The following is an 18,362-nucleotide window of genomic DNA, read 5'->3' on the forward strand; positions in this document are numbered from 1 at the left end:
AAAGACTGTAGTGAGAGATGAAGAGGGACACTATATCATACTTAAAGGATCTATCCAACAAGAGGACTTAACAATCCTCAATATATATACCCCGAATGTGGGAGCTGCCAAATATATCAATCAATTAATAACCAAAGTGAAGAAATACTTAGATAATAATACACTTATACTTGGTGACTTCAATCTAGCTCTTTCTACCCTTGATAGGTCTTCTAAGCACAACATCTCCAAAGAAACGAGAGCTTTAAATGATACACTGGACCAGATGGATTTCACAGATATCTACAGAACTTTACATCCAAACTCAACTGAATACACATTCTTCTCAAGTGCACATGGAACTTTCTCCAGAATAGACCACATACTGAGTCACAAATCGGGTCTGAACCGATACCAAAAGATTGGGATCGTCCCCTGCATATTCTCAGACCATAATGCCTTGAAATTAGAACGAAATCACAACAAGAAGTTGGGAAGGACTTCAAACACGTGGAGGTTAAGGACCATCCTGCTAAAAGATGAAAGGGTCAACCAGCAAATTAAGGAAGAATTAAAAAGTTTCATGGAAACTAATGAGAATGAAGATACAACCGTTCAAAATCTTTGGGATGCAGCAAAAGCAGTCCTAAAAGGGAAATACATCACAATACAAGCATCCATTCAAAAACTGGAAAGAACTTAAATACAAAAGCTAACCTTACACATAAAGGAGCTAGAGAGAAAACAGCAAATAGATCCTACACCCAGCAGAAGAAGAGAGTTAATAAAGATTCGAGCAGAACTCAACGAAATCAAGACCAGAAGAACTGTGGAACAGATCAACAAAACCAGGAGTTGGTTCTTTGAAAGAATTAATTAGATAGATAAACCATTAGCCAGCCTTATTAAAAAGAAGAGAGAGAAGACTCAAATTAATAAAATCATGAATGAGAAAGGAGAGATCACTACCAACACCAAGGAAATACAAATGATTTTAAAAACATATTATGAACAGCTATATGCCAATAAATTAGGCAATCTAGAAGAAATGGACACATTCCTGGAAAGCCACAAACTACCAAAACTGGAACAGGAAGAAATAGAAAATCTGAACAGGCCAATAACCAGGGAGGAAATTGAAGCAGTCATCAAAAACCTCCCAAGACACCAAAGTCCAGGGCCAGATGGCTTCCCAGGGGAATTCTATCAAACGTTTAAAGAAGAAACCATACCTATTCTACTAAAGCTGTTTGGAAAGATAGAAACAGATGGAGTACTTCCAAATTCGTTCTATGAGGCCAGCATCACCTTAATTCCGAAACCAGACAAAGACCCCACCGAAAAGGAGAATTACAGACCAATATCTCTGATGGACATGGATGCAAAAATTCTCAACAAGATACTAGCCAATAGGATCCAACAACACATTAAGAAAATTATTCACCATGACCAAGTAGGATTTATCCCCGGGACACAAGGCTGGTTCAACACTCGTAAAACCATCAATGTGATTCATCATATCAACAAGAGAAAAACAAAGAACCATATGATACTCTCATTAGATGCAGCATTTGACAAAATACAGCATCCATTCCTGATCAAAACACTTCAGAGTGTAGGGGTATAGGGAACATTCCTCAACATCTTAAAAGCCATCTACAAAAAGCCCACAGCAAATATCATTCTCAATGGGGAAGCACTGGGAGCCTTTCCCCTAAGATCAGGAACAAGACAGGGATGTCCACTCTCACCACTGCTATTCAACATAGTATTGGAAGTCCTCACCTCAGCAATCAGACAACAAAAAGACATTAAAGGCATTCCAATTGGCAAAGAAGAAGTCAAACTCTCCCTCTTCGCCGATGACATGATACTCTACATAGAAAACCCAAAAGCCTCCACCCCAAGATTGCTAGAACTCATACAGCAATTTGGTAGCGTGCAGGATACAAAATCAATGCCCAGAAATAAGTGGCATTCCTATACACTAACAATGAGACTGAAGAAAGAGAAATTAAGGAGTCAATCCCATTTACAATTGCACCCAAAAGCATAAGATACCTAGGAATGAACCTAACCAAAGAGGTAAAGGATCTATACCCTGAAAACTATAAAACTTCTGAAAGAAATTGAGGAAGACACAAAGAGATGGAAAAATATTCCATGCTCATGGATTGGCAGAATTAATATTGTGAAAATGTCAATGTTACCCAGGGCAATTTACACGTTTAATGCAATCCCTATCAAAATACCATGGACTTTCTTCAGAGAGTTGGAACAAATTATTTTAAGATTTGTGTGGAATCAGAAAAGACCCTGAATAGCCAGGGAAATTTTAAAAAAGAAAACCATATATGGGGGCATCACAATGCCAGATTTCAGGTTGTACTACAACGCTGTGGTCATCACAGCTGTGGTACTGGCACAAAAACAGACACATAGATCAATGGAACAGAATAGAGATCCCAGAAGTGGACCCTGAACTTTATGGTCATCTAATATTCGATAAAGGAGGAAAGACTATCCATTGGAAGAAAGACAGTCTCTTCAATAAATGGTGCTGGGAAAATTGGACATCCACATGCAGAAGAATGAAACTAGACCACTCTCTTGCACCATACACAAAGATAAACTCAAAGTGGATGAAAGATCTAAATGTGAGACAAGAATCCATCAAAATCCTAGAGGAGAACACAGGCAACACCCTTTTTGAACTCAGCCACAGTAACTTCTTGCAAGATACATCCATGAAGGCAAAAGAAACAAAAGCAAAAATGAACTATTGGGACTTCATCAAGATAAGAAGCTTTTGCACAGCAAAGGATACAGTCAACAAAACTAAAAGACAACCTACAGAATGGGAGAAGATATTTACAAATGATGTATCAGATAAAGGGCTAGTTTCCAAGATCTATAAAGAACTCATTAAACTCAACACCAAAGAAACAAACAATCCAATCATGAAATGGGCAAAAGACATGAACAGAAATCTCACAGAGGAAGACATGGACATGGCCAACATGCACATGAGAAAATGCTCTGCATCACTTCCCATCAGGGAAATACAAATCAAAACCACAATGAGATACCACCTCACACCAGTGAAAATGGGGAAAATTAACAAGGCAGGAAACCACAAATGTTGGAGAGGATGCGGAGGAAAGGGAACCCTCTTACACTGTTGGTGGGAATGTGAACTGGTGCAGCCACTCTGGAAAACTGTGTGGAGGTTCCTCAAAGAGTTAAAAATACACCTTCCCTATGACCCAGGAATTGCACTGTTGGGGATTTACCCCAAAGATACAGATGCAATGAAACACCGGGACACCTGCACCCCGATGTTTCTAGCAGCAATGTCCACAATAGCCAAACTGTGGAAGGAGCCTCAGTGTCCATCGAAAGATGAATGGATAAAGAGTATGTGGTTTATGTATACAATGGAATATTCCTCAGCCATTAGAAATGACAAATACCCACCATTTGCTTCAGCGTGGATGGAACTGGAGGGTATTATGCTGAGTGAAGTAAGTCAATTGGAGGACAAACATTATATGTTCTCATTCATTTGGGGAATATAAATAATAGTGAAAGGGAATATAAGGGAAGGGAGAAGAAATGTGTGGTAAATATCAGAAAGGGAGACAGAACATAAAGACTCCTAACTCTGGGAAACGAACTAGGGGTGGTGGAAGGGGAGGAGGGCGGGGGGTGGGAGTGAATGGGTGACGGGCACTGAGGGGGGCACTTGACAGGATGAGCACTGGGTGTTATTCTGTATGTTGGTAAATTGAACACCAATTAAAAATATATTTATTTAAAAAAAATAAAAATAAATAAAAAGAATTTCAGAGGCGGAACTTTGGAGAAGAAATGTTTGAAAAGTTTAATTTGGCAAAGTCTCTGCAAATCTGTATTAAAACCACTACTTTAAAAAAAATAAAAAAATAAAAATAAAAAGGAAAATCAATCAATCATCAATCAACTGATGGACCCAGAGGGACTAGTGAAGAGAATGAGCCATCCACTGATGATTAACCTAACCTGAGTTTCAAAAGATACACACATAATAGACCTATACCACATCCATACATATGTATCACCCTGTGAGCTGGCTATGGACCTAAAAATTTAGGAGGTGGTATAACTCAATGCTCCCATTTTCCATAGAGAATGGACCACCAATACAAAACTAGGTCAGTTTCAATGCAAATGTCAGCTTGCATGGTGGTTGGTAAGGGAGGACATTGGTACCAGGGGTGGGGTGGTGGGTCCCTATCCAGGGAAATGAGATAAAATGAACTTGTACTGCTAAACACTGCAACGAAGAGCTTGGAAAATGCCAGAAAACTAAGAGAAGAAATGCTATGGAACCTGCACTTAGGTTGCTAGCAAGGTAAATGTCAATGCTCTTGCATCACGTGCCCTGCTTGGTTGTCCCTTAAAGCTGGTCTTTGCCTGACTTCACCTGAAGCAAAGGCAGTTCACAAATGATTCAGGACTTTTAAACATTCAGACTTTGTCTTCCCTATCAAGAGGAACTGGGCAAGCGAGGGTCAAGTTGTGACAAAATGCACATCAGATGGCTTGCAATCTGAAACGGGCCCTGGTGGGTTTCTAAGGGAATTTAACTGTCAGAAAAATCCAAAGAGTTGAAGCAAAAGGGTGAGTGCTATCAGGTGATGATAAATATAAAGGGCAAGCTCTGCAATGCATTTCCCCTGGTTTGGAGAGGACTCATTCCAAAAGAACATGAGAGACAGGATGTTCCAGGGGCCACTCCCCCAAGAGCCTTTCCTGATCTCCCTCACTGGGTCTGGAGCCCTCCTGAAGTCAAAGCAGGCACTTGGGTGTCCCTCTATTGAGCCATTAACACACATGTTACACCTGCCTGTTTACTGTCTGTCCTTCCCCCTCCTCCCTCTCAACCAGGGACTTTGGAATCCAGTGCCTGCCACATACCAGCTGCTCAGTAAACATTCAGAGAACATGAGCAAATAAATACATGAGGGTAGGGAATCAATCACTCTTTCCCAAGCAGAGAAATAAAGCACACAGTGGTGCAATTTAGGCAAGTGCCCTGGTTCACTTAACATCATTACTAGAGAACTTACTACGTGCCAGACACAGGGATATTATGGTGAAAAATGCCCCCAGAGCTCTACTTCCATGGAATTTAGATTCTACATAGAGGGAATGCATAAGAAGTCACAAAACAACTCAATAATGTAATTTCCAGTATAAGTGCTTAAAAGGCAACAAAACAGGTATGAGACAGAATGAGGTGCAGGAGACAGGCTACGTAAGTAGGCCAGGAAGACTTCTCAGAAGTGATATGAATTGAGATCAGACTGAGTTCTGAATATCTGCAATGCAAGAGACAGAAGAGAGAAGAGTGACAATCCCACCATGTTGCTGTCTGTAGAAGGAACAGGAAAGATACCATTTTTACCAAGAAAAAGATATAAACAGATACCTAGGATTTTGTGTATCTGGGTTACCATTTGTATTATGAAAGAAAATGCACTGCATGCATTGAATACGCTCACTGTGTTCAGGACGTACATGTAGCAACACTCTGGGTGCTGCCTGTTTTTCGTGCGCTGAGAATATTCTGAAGCTTCAAACCCACTCCTTCAGAGGTGGTTGGCAAATGAGAAGCCAATGAAATGTCATATGGCCTCCCACTTTCTAATAATTCCCTCCCTCTCTCTGTAAGCATATCAGGTCCACCAAAGCAGATCTTTATCTCTAGGGCCGCTGAAAGATCACTTCAAGCACCAGAGAACATCAAGAATCCAGCTTTTCCTCAATTTGCTACAGATGGCCCATGGAGGCTGCTGTATCTTAGCGCTGAATGGTCCTTCCCAGATCTGCCGGTCCATTTCCAGCTCTACTGTCTCCACAGCATCTGTGCATGATCAGGGTTAATAGCGCCAAGGGCCCTGACTGTCTGGACGGAGACCTTGTGACTTTATTTCAAACATAAAACAGGATGGCGAGTTTCCCGTTACAGATCCATATCGAGCCGGTCTGTCCTTGGAGACTTGACCATGATTCACTAATGCCTAAATGAGTTCTGAAATGCTCATGTGCTGGTCTGGTGCTTGGATTAGTATTGATCTGCTTTTCCCTTATAGAGGACACTGCACCCTAACCAGGAATTTGCAACCTCACAGGGAAGGAGGGGGGACTATGGGTTATAACATCCCCAAGCCCTGCTGTAAGAGAGGTAGTTTGGGGAAGCACATGCTCCACACTGTGTCTCGGGGCAGATGGAAGGACCATTTCCCATCACCAGACCACTGTGGTTCTGACTTTAAACTCGAGTGTCTCCAAGGGTTTTAACACCTCTGCCAAAATCTGCTGTGCAGCTCATTAGATGGATCCCAGGGGAAGGGGAAGGCAACACAGATACACTCTTCAGAATTCTCAGAAAGCACACACACCCATAAACAGGGCCCAAGGAACTATTTCACAGCACAGAGCACCCCACGGGGACAGTGGTGAGTGACAGTGAAACCCAGGCGAACGATGGGTGTCTTTCTCAAGCTGTGAATGAAGCTTGGCATTGAGAAGGCAGACGATTGTCATGATCTGCTTATGACCCATCAGAAAATCCCATGTTATTCCAGACTCTTTATAAAGAGGACCTGCTCACTTGATAACTTTCTCTTTCTCCCTCCCCTCTACTCCCTTCACCATCTCCATCTCCCCTCACCATCTCATCCCCCTCCCTCTCCCCATCCTCCTCCCCTCTCCCATCCCCCCTCCTTGTCCCCCTCCCCTCTCCCCATCTTCCCCTCCCCTCTTCTCTCCATCTCCCCTCCCTCCTCCTCCCCTTCTCTCATAAACACGTCATAGCATTCACACCACAAATGGCCACATCACCTGGGTCCCTCCAAACAAGACTAACTACCAGCTGCCTCCCAACTGGCCCAGGGGAACAGAATACCTGAGTCATTCTTCACTTGGATTCGGGGCCCACCCCCATGGCTATGCACCACCTTGGGCCAAGAGACTGCTTTCTAGGTGGTTTTTTCTTTTTCTTTCTTTCTTTTTTTTTTTTTTTGGTATATTTTTTTATTGGAGTTCGATTTGCCAACATATAGCATAACACCCCGTGCTCATCCCGTTAAGTGCCCCCCTCAGTGCCCATCACTCAATCACCCCATCCCCCCACCCACCTCCCTTTCCACCACCCCTTGTTCGTTTCCCAGAGTTAGGAGTCTCTGTTGTTCTGTCACCCTTGCTGATATTTCCCACTTAATCTTCTTTCCTTTCCCCTTTATTCCCTTTCACTATTTTTTTTTCACTATTTTTTTCTCACTCATTCCCCAAATGAATGAGACCATATAATGTTTGTCCTTCTCTGATTGACTTACTTCACTCAGCAGGTGGTTTTTTTTTTTTTTTCTTATAGGTAAAAACATCCAGAAGCCAAGCCAAGCACCCATGTGCTTACTGTTTCCCACTGCCCCACCCTCTGGGGCTCGTTCAACCCTGAAAATAAGTCTCATGAAATCTTCACACAGAAGTTAAGGAGGTATGCCACTCCACTTAATATATGCTTAAATAATTGAAATAATTTGTCTGTGGTAAAATAGCCAGTAGACAGGAAGTGAGATTCGACCTCAGTATGATGGGCCATGAGCCTGGCACTCTCCTCATCATGCTCCATGGCTAGAAAAGCTGAAGCGTTCAATATGCTGCACATGTATTCATCTATACATATAGGAATATAGTCAGGAATAAATAGAATGTGTATATATATATATATATATATATAAACACATTTATATATATAAATGCTTTGACATTTCACTTCAAACTGTTTGACATCTACCTCCCTGGCCAGACTTTTCCCCCTCAATATACCCATCAGACACCATGCCTGGCACTCAGAGCTCAGACAGCACCCCACATCCATTCAGAGGGCCTAAGCAGCTGCGGCCACCTTACCTTGAACGATACAGGCACCCAGGTAGGCAGCATCTGAAAAGGAGCAGAGCAGTCGACCATGGAAAATATCTCTTTTAATTTGCAGGTACAAAAGATACCTGCAACACAAAATGAGCAAGAGTCACCATAAGTCTTGCCTGAGGCCTGGAAGAAGTAGAAGCATTGTTCACGCTCCATCCACTTGGGCCACCCGAGCCACACCCAGCCCCTCTGAGGGCCTGCAGGAGAAAATGAGGGGGCCCTCAGATTCAGGAAATCTGAAGTGACCTTGGCACCTTCCAAAGCAGGGGGTTTGCCCCTTTTTAAAGAGACAGGAAGACAGAGGAAAGCCACAGGGCCCAGCAGCCACTGTTTCTAGAAGGAACTGCCACATGGTAATAACCACCCCCACACCTGGTACTTGTGAAATGGAGCGTTAGAAAATAGACTCAATCAGTATCCAGAAATTAGTCTCAGGGGCAGACAGATTCACATTAATCAATCTCAAAAGGACTTGGTTATGAGGCCAGAAAGCCAATTTATTCACAACTAGTGCTGTCATCTGTTAGTGCCCTGTCCCCACCTCCAGGGATGGCAAACTCAGGGACGCATCAAGCCAGGCAAACCTGATAATGAGCAAAACAAGCTGGTTTAAGGGGGTCCAGAGGGCAGAATGGAGAGCGCTGACTCCCAAGAAGGGTCAGCCCAGGGCCAGTGACACAGTGCAGAAAAGTAGACCAAGCACAGCCCACTTTTCCAGAAAATCAGAGACTGGATTTAGAAGTAAATCCCTTTGAATTTTAAATATTGTGACAAACTCTGTTTTTGAAAACACTGTACTGTCGAACAAAATATAAGCCAAGGCTCTATTCAGCCAGGGGAAAGGGGGAGAGGTGGGTTTAGAACCCCTGGCTCAGGCTCATCTTATTACCGTCCCTTTTGTTCTCCAGGCTCATCAAGCCCTCTTTCGATTTACTCCTATTTCTTCACCAAATTGGTTCTTCCCTTCAACGCTCATGCCTGGGGTCTACATTTTCTGACTAAAGTGATTTTGCACGTGTATGCAGATTCTTTGTTTATTTTCCTTTAACTCTCAGAGACCAATCTTTTTTTTTTTTTCCTTCTTAATTCTAGGTTCTTGGAGCCAGATGGGGCAGCAGTCAACTGGTTCCAGTTATCGCTTCCAGTGCTCTAAAGGATCTGATCTTTACTCGGTCTGTGAGGAGCCATGCACACAAGCTCACTCAGAGGGCATGATTAACATGCTAAGATCACACAGGTGCTGCCAGCCCCAGAACACCGGAGCTGCCCAGCTCTGGGGCTGGATTACCTACAGCACACACTGGACACACCGAAGTATTCAGAGGCTCTTTGCTGTTTCCATCTGATGAATCTTTATCCCACACCCACTTTATGCCTTATACTGTGCTTAGGCACTGGGGACACTGTACAGCTTCAAATGACACTCTGTCCCTGACCTTGTACAGGATCGTCTGCAGGGGATAAAGGCAGTCCCTAAGTAATTTCTTACCCAGAGTCCAGTACGCATTTTGTCAGAGAAACAGCAAGACACATGGTAGGTAAGGACCCTGAGCGCCCCCTACATCATAGCCTCTCACTCTTCAGTGAGCCAATGAATTGCCCGGAGATCCTGAGAGTATGTGGAGTCTGATTCAGTAGATCTGGGTGGGGCTGGAGCATCAGAGTCCATATTTCTAATAAGCTCCCTGGTGAAGTTGTGCTTGCAGGCCCATGGTCCACGCACTGAGTACCAAGGTTCTAAACCAGTGGTTCTCAGTGCTGACTGTACATTAGAACCACCCAGGGGAGCTTTTCAAAAAAATACCAAGCTGTGAGCCCTGCCCCAAATCCAATAAATCGGAATCTGGGTCCTAACAAAAACATGTACACAAAGGTTTACAGCAGCATTATTCATAATAGCTAAAAAACAGAAAAATCCAAATACTCATGAACTGATGAATGGATAAAAAAGGGTAAAAAGAATGTGGAATATCCACACAATGGAATATTATTCCGCCATAAAGAAGGATGAAGCATGGACACCTGCTACGAGATGGATGAGCCTTGAAAACATTATGCTAAGTGGGAAGAAGCCAGACATGAAAGTCCACATGTTGTATGATTCTATGTGTATGAAATGCTCGGAATAGAGAAATCTTTACAGACGGAAAGTAATTAATGGCTGCAGGGAGGGGAAAACAGGGAATGACTGGATGGGTACTAGTGATAAAAAATGTTTTGGGATTAGATGGCAGTAACAGTGGCACAACTCTGAACACATGAAACTCACTGAGGTGTGCGCTGTAATGTCTGCCAAAAGAAACTGATACTTTTGAAAATCTACTGCCACAGAGTAGTTCTCAAATTTTGACATGCTCTAGAAACACCTGGAAGGCTCATGAAAATACAGATTGCTGAGTCCCATCCCAGGTCTGGACCAGGGGTCAGGTACCCAGGTACTGTGGCTGCTGGCCTGGGCCCTCACTTCAAGACCCTCGGCCATAGACCATTCAGACTACCGAGGTCACACAATATGATCAAATATTTAAGGACTTTTTAAAGACTGTAAACTTCCAGGGCAAATACCATGAAGCTTCTTGTCTACTTGTTAAATGTTACACATTGAACAAGAAGCATTCCTTTCTATCTTTGATGAGTTTTGTAGAGAAAAATAGTTTCAAATAGTTACATACTAATGAATGAGAGGTTTGGATTCTCATATCATAACTCTGAAATCAAGCTTTGATGGACACTTCCAGAGAAAAGAAAATCTGCTTTTACATATCCGAGCTGGGGTCCTTGCTGAATAGCAGTGATCTCTAGAGATAATCATGGATTACTCTGCATTCAACATAATCCACTGAGACTTACAAATAGCTTCAGGTTCAGATACTCATTTTTTTAATATAATAGCCACCAAAAAATAATAATATTGTATCTCCTTTTAATATCACTCCTGTATGAAAAGGTTAGCAATAAAAGCACAAAAGGATCTGGGAGACACATCCTTGGCCACCATTAACAATACTGCTTTTCTATCTAACATGAACTTAATGATGGTTCTTATTTAAAAAAAAATACTTTGATCACATTCAGTTGTATACAGCATTTACAAAATCCCTAGAAATGTAAAGGGTTGTAAAAGGACTGTGTAAATGGAGAGATAAATGAAGGATAAAAAGGGATTTCAAATATCCTTTTTTCATGAATATTTGTTGCCTTTTCCCCACCTGCCTTTTCCCCAATGTTTCTTTACCCCTAAGCATAGTCATGAATGTAATCCTAAATTCTCACGTTAGCAAATTCTTCTTAAACTTTAATCTTACAACAAAATAACAAGTTATCAAAAGAAAAATGAAACTCTTTCAAGATAGGATTTAAACCATAAGTACTGGGGCATTCCACAGTTTCTAGATTCGCTTAGAATTCTAAGGATAGTATTGACTAAGAAAGCATTGTCCTAGCACTGTCTTAGCATTGTCTTCATTTCCTTTGGAGATATAAAAATGTTCACAATCTTCCACCATTCATACCTCACCTATTCAGTAAAATGCAGGGAAATGTTAGCAAATTCAACTGAGAAGAATTGAACTGGCGTTATTAACTAACACTTCGTATTCTTTTACTTTCAAACGGGAGTCTTCTTAACAACAAAAGATCCATCCTTAACTTGTATCATGACACACATTCAATTTTTATCTTCCAAACAAGATTATAAAGAAAACAAATGACAAAACATCTGACTAAATAATGCCTGACATTAGTATTGAATTTGATCTTTCCAATTACATTGTCGGCACCCGGAGGGCAGGACAAATGTTTTTGTTTTGTTTTTGTTTTTTGTTTTGTTTTTTGGGGTTTTTTTTATTTTTTATTTTTTTGGTAGTTCATGCAGCCCCTGCCACATATCACATGACTCTACTTTAGGAAATGTCCAGAACAGGCAACGTAAATGAGCAGATGAGTGGTTGCCAGGGGCTGGGCAAAAGGAGAGTGAGGTGACTGCTACTGGATACACAAGTCCTTTCTGGTGATGAAAAAATATTTTGGAATGAGATACGGGTGATGGTTCCCAACAATGTGAACATACTTAATAACACTGAATCATACACTTGGAAGTGGTGAAATTAGTTTATGTTACATGAATTCTACCTTAATATATTTAAAAAGCAGGCCAGATTGCAAAATGCCAGCCACCATTTATAATTTCCATTATTTATGTGTCCCTCATTTTCACCTACCCCCACCCTCAAGCACAAAGCTCACTAATGGTTGTGTGCAAATTAATAATAGGGAACGGAACCATCTGCTCCCTTACAAGGTCACTTGGTGCCACAGTGGTAAAGCTTTACTGGAAACTCATGAATAAGGAGAAAGCAAAATATCCAATGCATCACCTTGCATCTCTGTTGCATTCAGACCTCTGCTGATTATTTCAAGAGATGATCATGCACAGTGATCTTTATAGTCACCTAATCAGAGTCCCATTAAGGACTAAGCACACATTACCTCTTCACTATTCACCAAGTTGGCCTTCCCGGGACCCCGCTCAGCTGAATTGGCTGGGGCTGTTCTCAAAAGCAAAACCCCAGGAGGAGGACTGAATACGGCCCCAGTCCAGAAAGATCAGAAGGGAGGAGACCGGAGAATCGGAAAATTCAGAGTCAGTCTGACAAGAGTCTACAAGTTGAGGGAAAACAGCCCACAGTTGGCCATTCAGCAAGAGGAATGTGGGGTAACAAACAGTTCACACCACCTAGTGATCTTTTCCCTTTCAGAACACTCCAGATCCAAAAGATTGTCCCTAGGTGCAACACTAGCTATGAATTTCCCATATCCTAAAGACAGTCATCTTCTATTTATTTTTAGCACCCCACTGTCAGATGTTTTCAGAAAATACCTCCTCCTTATAACCACTGCTTTTCTGTGTGCAGTTAATTACACTCCCAATGACAACTATTTGAAAAATCCCAAGATAATTAAGTGCAAGAGAAACATTCCAAGCCAAAATTCTGAGCTGAGTCTGCTTGGTTGAGATGTTCTGCTCTAGACAAGAGGCACCTCTAGCCTGGAGGACTTGGGAGGCCCTGGCTGGTTAAAGGTGCATGTTAAACGTACAAACAAACGAAAAATACCTTGTGAGCTCTTCTTTAATCTTCAAGGGTTCATGTGGGTAGAATTTCACTCTAAAGCACATGGTGTATGGTGGATGAGCTGAAACATCATAAAGAAAAGGCATGAGAAAAGCAGCAAAAGACCATGGACTCCAACACACACAGGAAAGTCAGCCGTGAAGTTACAGTCTAGCCTGAGGGGGCAGGGACCAGGAGAAAGTGATTTTTCTGGAGGAAGCAGATCTTATGCTCAAGAAAACAAAGCCACAGTGACAATTAAACTAAAAAAAAAAAAAAAAAAAAAAAATGCTTGACAGGACACCCAAAGCAAATGCGGGACACAGGCAACCTAGTCAGCATAACTTTCCACCTCACATTTTCTCCAGATCATAGCTTCAAATTCAAATAACATTTTTCCTTCTGATTCTTCCCACCCCCTTGTGACAGATAAATTGCCCACTCAGGTCTGGGCCTAGTGAGATATTTTTCAGACTGTGAGGTGGAAAAATGTCACTGCACATGACTAGTTTTCCCAAAATGATGGTGCCTTTGAACCAAAATCACAATTTTAGTGATTGTGGAGTCTAGCCATGCACAGATCTTACTTTGTATATTTTTAGTATTATTTTAGTATTATCTATCTATGAGGCAGTCACTATGAAAACAAACATTTTTATAACTTCCTGATTTGTATGAATCAAGATAGCATGATGCTGACTGAAGTTCTGATTGAGGTTCATGATTCTAGAATGTTCTAACTGCATTAAATATCTGGAACTCAAGGACCGGCTGAGTGGAATTGACAGGATTTCTGACACCCTTAATTATAAAAAAAAGTATTGATTTAACAATATTAACCTAATAAACGCACACAAGTGTAGTAAGAAACATTTCAAATTTCAAATAGCATATAAAATGAACACCTTAAAATGAAAGAAATATGATAGTTAGCATTATTATTTCTATGGATCTTACATACCCACTCATGTTTTGCCCTTATCTCACTATGGCTACTTGGGATCAACTCCAAGTCTCCATCCAAATGCAAATATGAAACAGCATCCTATTCTTGCCCAATCCTCTTTCATAATAAGGAGGGGTTAAATCCCCAGCCATCTCTATAATGCCTGGGGCTATTCTGTATGTAGACAAATTCTTTATGTAGAAATAACTACCAGCATTAAATATGAATGCATAATGAGTATAATCTAATATGGAAAACAGTTCTTAAAAATAATTTGAAAGAAAGCATCCAAATCACAGGAAAACACAGAAGCATCTTTCTGGCCTCTCAGCAGAGAAAAACCGATTACACACATACGCCCCCACACACAGATGTCAGAACTCTTCCCATTCAATGCCCTACTTCTCCACCAGAAACTAACAAATTTCTTAACTGAGTTGGCTGCTCCTAACCTAACCCTGTGTTCCCCAGATGTAGGGAAACATTTTTCTGGAGCACCAGGAGAAAATAAACACCATCTATACAGCAAAGAATGAAGGAAAAAATACAAATAATTTTCAAGTCATTCATCATTCATGATATCTAGAATTTCAGTTTTGACTCAAAATATTTACTTTTTACACATTCCCCAGATTTCTTTTAATTTTTTTAGGTCACCATCTTTAAAGGATCAAACCTAATTGTTTTTTATCACAAACCTCTGGATTGTCCTTAGTAGAAAGGTTGAGACAGTTTTTATAAGATAAGAACCACAGAGCAAAAAAAATGGAAATAACATAAAAAATAAAAAAAAGGGGATTTTTATTTCTTCTTTATTAGTCTTCAAAATTAATACATGTCTAAGCATAGCCAATGAAGATGATTGGTAGATAAATAATAGTAGATAGATGGATGGATAATGGATGAATAGATAGATGGACAGATGGATGGACAGATAACAGGAGGGCAGACAGAGAGACAGATGGAAAGACAAGTAAACGAATGGATAAACCATCCCCTTTCACTTTCCTTCCCTTTGTCCTTACTCCTGCCCCTCTGTCCTTTGGGCCCCCACCTACCTTACTCCAAACAACTTCATCTTATCTTTCCACCCCTTTTGCCATACTCATACAAATATATGCCAATATGATTACATATGTGAGGGATTTTTTTATAATTTATTCTTACAAAATGAGATCACAATACGTGTTTCTCTTGCTTTTCTCACTTACCTCTGCCCATTCCTCTGGCTCAGCAGTCATAGATCTAACTCACTGTCTATACTAACTGCATTATAGTTCATATTATGGATATACCAGAATTTATCCCAGTATTCTCTCTTAATTATCATACAGGTTGTTTCCATGTTTCTGCAATACAATTTTGTTTATATTCTTGTGCACATATCATTAAATATCCATATTTTTATTTCTAAAATTTGAATTTTGGAGTCAATAGGTATGGACAAATATTTTCAAGGGAGCTGAAAAATAAAAATCCACTGAAGGTAAGTTGGGGAAAGAAGGGTCACAGAAGATGATCCCAAATCAGAGCTGTTACTTTCTCTTCCTCCTAGTCAGTGATCTGGTTACTATTCCCTACACACATTTGTGTGGCTACAAATCAGGACTGGCAATCTGCCTAAGGAATCAGGCACTGAAACAGGAAGCTCCCCGGGCAGCCATCTTTGAACACTCTTTACTATAGAAAGTCCTTTTAAGTAGGCATCCTTGTTCCAAGCTCTGAGGCTCCACATGGAAGGCAAGGAAGCTCCCTTTCCATCACTTGAAGGAGGCTCTTAAGCAGCATTTACAGTTCTTCTGAGTCTTCTTTATAATAAACATCCTCCACCCCGTCAACTGCTCCTCATATGAAACAGTTCTGAGTGTCCTCATGATGAGTAGATTCTTGGCTCTGTTTCCTCAAGTACAGGGCCCCAGGGGTTGCCACATCCACTTGGGCGAAGAGATCATCACCAGCCTTATTGTGTACATAACTGTCGCTCCCCCTTAAGAGCCTCATCTCAAAGTTGAGAGTTTATAATAGGCCAACGCTTTTAATCCTTTTCATATATGCTGTTGCTTAGCATATGCCTATGCTATATGCTTTTCCTATATGCTGTGACACAGAAAGTCACATCTGACATCTCCTTCCATTTTCTAGGATGTGATCATAGAAGAAATTAATAAGGTACTAGGAGTACACTCACCACTAGATCCATTATCAGAGAAGGGATGAGAGCAGGCAACAGAAAAAAACTTAGAGACACTTCAAGTCTGAAATTTTCTATCCATTTTCCTTTACCATCATATACACCCCTACTGTGTCTTTTACTCATATTGACCCAGGATCATTGACCCCATGTCATCAATAAAAGAAGAGTTTTCTGCAAGTTAAAAGGAACACATGACCATGACATAGTAAATCACGTGCAACACCAAGACCTGCGCTGACCAGAAGCTCAACCTCACAGCCCAAGCCTGAAGAGGCCAATGTGGCAGTGGGCTCCTCCTTGAGAAACTCTCTTAAGGTTCTGGATACAAAATTATATTACAAAGTAAATAGTAAAGTTAAGGAATGTTTCTTGACAGAGTTGGAACAGTCTGAAAAGATAAATGATTCCCCCCCAAAAAATGTTGATCTAGTTATGGATGAGCAGACTTATGAGAGTATGGAGCCATATATCTTGTACAAATTTTTTATCCCTAGAGCTAATGACTAATAAAAGATGGATCCTATCTAACTGAATGAATGATTAAACCCAAGTTTTGAGGCAGATGTCAAAGAGAAAAACCATGTCCTGCCATCACATTCATCCCATCAGAACACTGGTCTAGAAGGTCCACAGTCTGAATGACTGGCAATTCTTTTGATTTAGATTTTGAAAGCCTCTGGTCCTATATCTTCAACTTCTGTCCTTCAACATGTGAAACAAATTCAGGAACTCTGGAGGTGGTTAGAATAGCTATTTCTAGAGGGAGTATTAATTCAATCAACAAATACTTATTGAGTACCTTCTAGATACTAGGTACAAGTTCAGATGGACAAATAGCAGCCATAAAAAGATAAAAACTGTGTCTTCTTGGAAGACATTCTAGTGGAATAAACTGGTATAAAATCAAAATTAACAAATGAAATATGTAGGACATTTAGAAGGTCATAAATGCTACAGTCAAGAACAAAGCAAAAAGATTTTGAGGGGTAAAAAAAGCTCACTCCCACCTCTGTTCCCTTTTCTTCTCACCACTATAACCAAATCCATGCAAGTGAGGTGCAATTTTCTTTACTACCTTCTAGAAAACCAAAGAAGGGAAAAAATATAGTTTAAAATTTTAAGTCATTAAACAGAAGATATGGGGAAAGTCACCACCAAACGTGTTGGCACTAGTTTGGGATCAAAAGTCCAGCTTTGGGGCACTGGCATGCACCCATACCAACTGGGTAACTGCCTAAAAAAGTGAAACAGATAACCAGAGTTAATGGGACTCCTAAGTGCAACTCTAACTTTTTACCCAAATCCTCTTGTTCTCAGAATACAGCCTGCAGCCATGTTTCCATAGATGACATTCCTAGACACCGTGATAACAAAATGTTGATTTAGTTGTTTTGCAGAGACGCAAGGCTTCACCAAGAAATGGGCCAGAGATGGTCAGGACCACTGGCCACCTCTTTGAGCATGCACTTGAGTCCAACGGATGAACTTTTGACACAGAACAGCCTAAAACTCAACCCTTCAGTCATACTATGGATGCCACTGATGATGTAAGCAGGTAAAAAAAAAAAAAGTACAACCCCCCCCCTACTTATTATCTAATTCTGAAGTCACATAGCTCTTCTGCCCTCTACCCAGATCCTTGATCCTTTGCCTTTAAGCATTCCTGAGTCTTCCACTTTGGGGAGGCATGTATGCAGCTTGCCTTCTTGTCTCCTTGTTTGGCTGCCTCTCAAATCCTTTCCTTGCTGCATTTTTGATGTGTTAGGGATTGGCTTTGTTGTGCATTGGGCAAATGAACCTGGATTCATACACAAAAAGGACCTTCCCAGGGTCAACGTGGCAGCTGGCTGGGACGTATGGGGAATCTCCTCATGGAGATGAGCCCATCTCCTTCTCCAAGAGACTACGGGTCTCAGCCATTCCAACTTCAGGTCTTCTTATTCTTAAGCTACAGGGGAAAGGGGATAAAGTAAAGGATTTTACTCTTACATGTGTCAACTATTTGGTGCACAATCAGTAGCTAGAAACATCTGATGAAAGAGATACCTGTGGAATAGGAAGCACATGGAGCCCACGCCCTGCACTGGGACCCTACACCACAGTGTCATCGTGAACAGCCTCTGTGTCTTCATTAGACCAGACAGCACGGTCA

The 18,362-nt window shown here is 41.1% G+C and overlaps 1 protein-coding gene across 3 annotated transcripts in view; it reads right to left on the reverse strand.

Moving 5' to 3' along the window:
- The window catches only part of FRMD3 (FERM domain containing 3), a 294,465-nt gene that overhangs the window by 103,786 nt on the left and 172,317 nt on the right, over positions 1-18,362 (reverse strand). For all 3 annotated transcript variants that reach the window (XM_025988266.2, XM_025988264.2, XM_072762990.1), the window contains 2 exons: positions 13,074-13,152; positions 7,939-8,036 (listed from right to left, as the gene is read on the reverse strand). In XM_025988266.2, the coding sequence (XP_025844051.1) occupies positions 7,939-8,036; positions 13,074-13,152 (177 nt within the window). The remainder of the gene's footprint in view (positions 1-7,938; positions 8,037-13,073; positions 13,153-18,362) is intronic.

This window comes from Vulpes vulpes, chromosome 1 (genome assembly GCF_048418805.1).
Source record: "Vulpes vulpes isolate BD-2025 chromosome 1, VulVul3, whole genome shotgun sequence".
Taxonomy (NCBI): Eukaryota; Metazoa; Chordata; class Mammalia; order Carnivora; family Canidae; genus Vulpes; species Vulpes vulpes.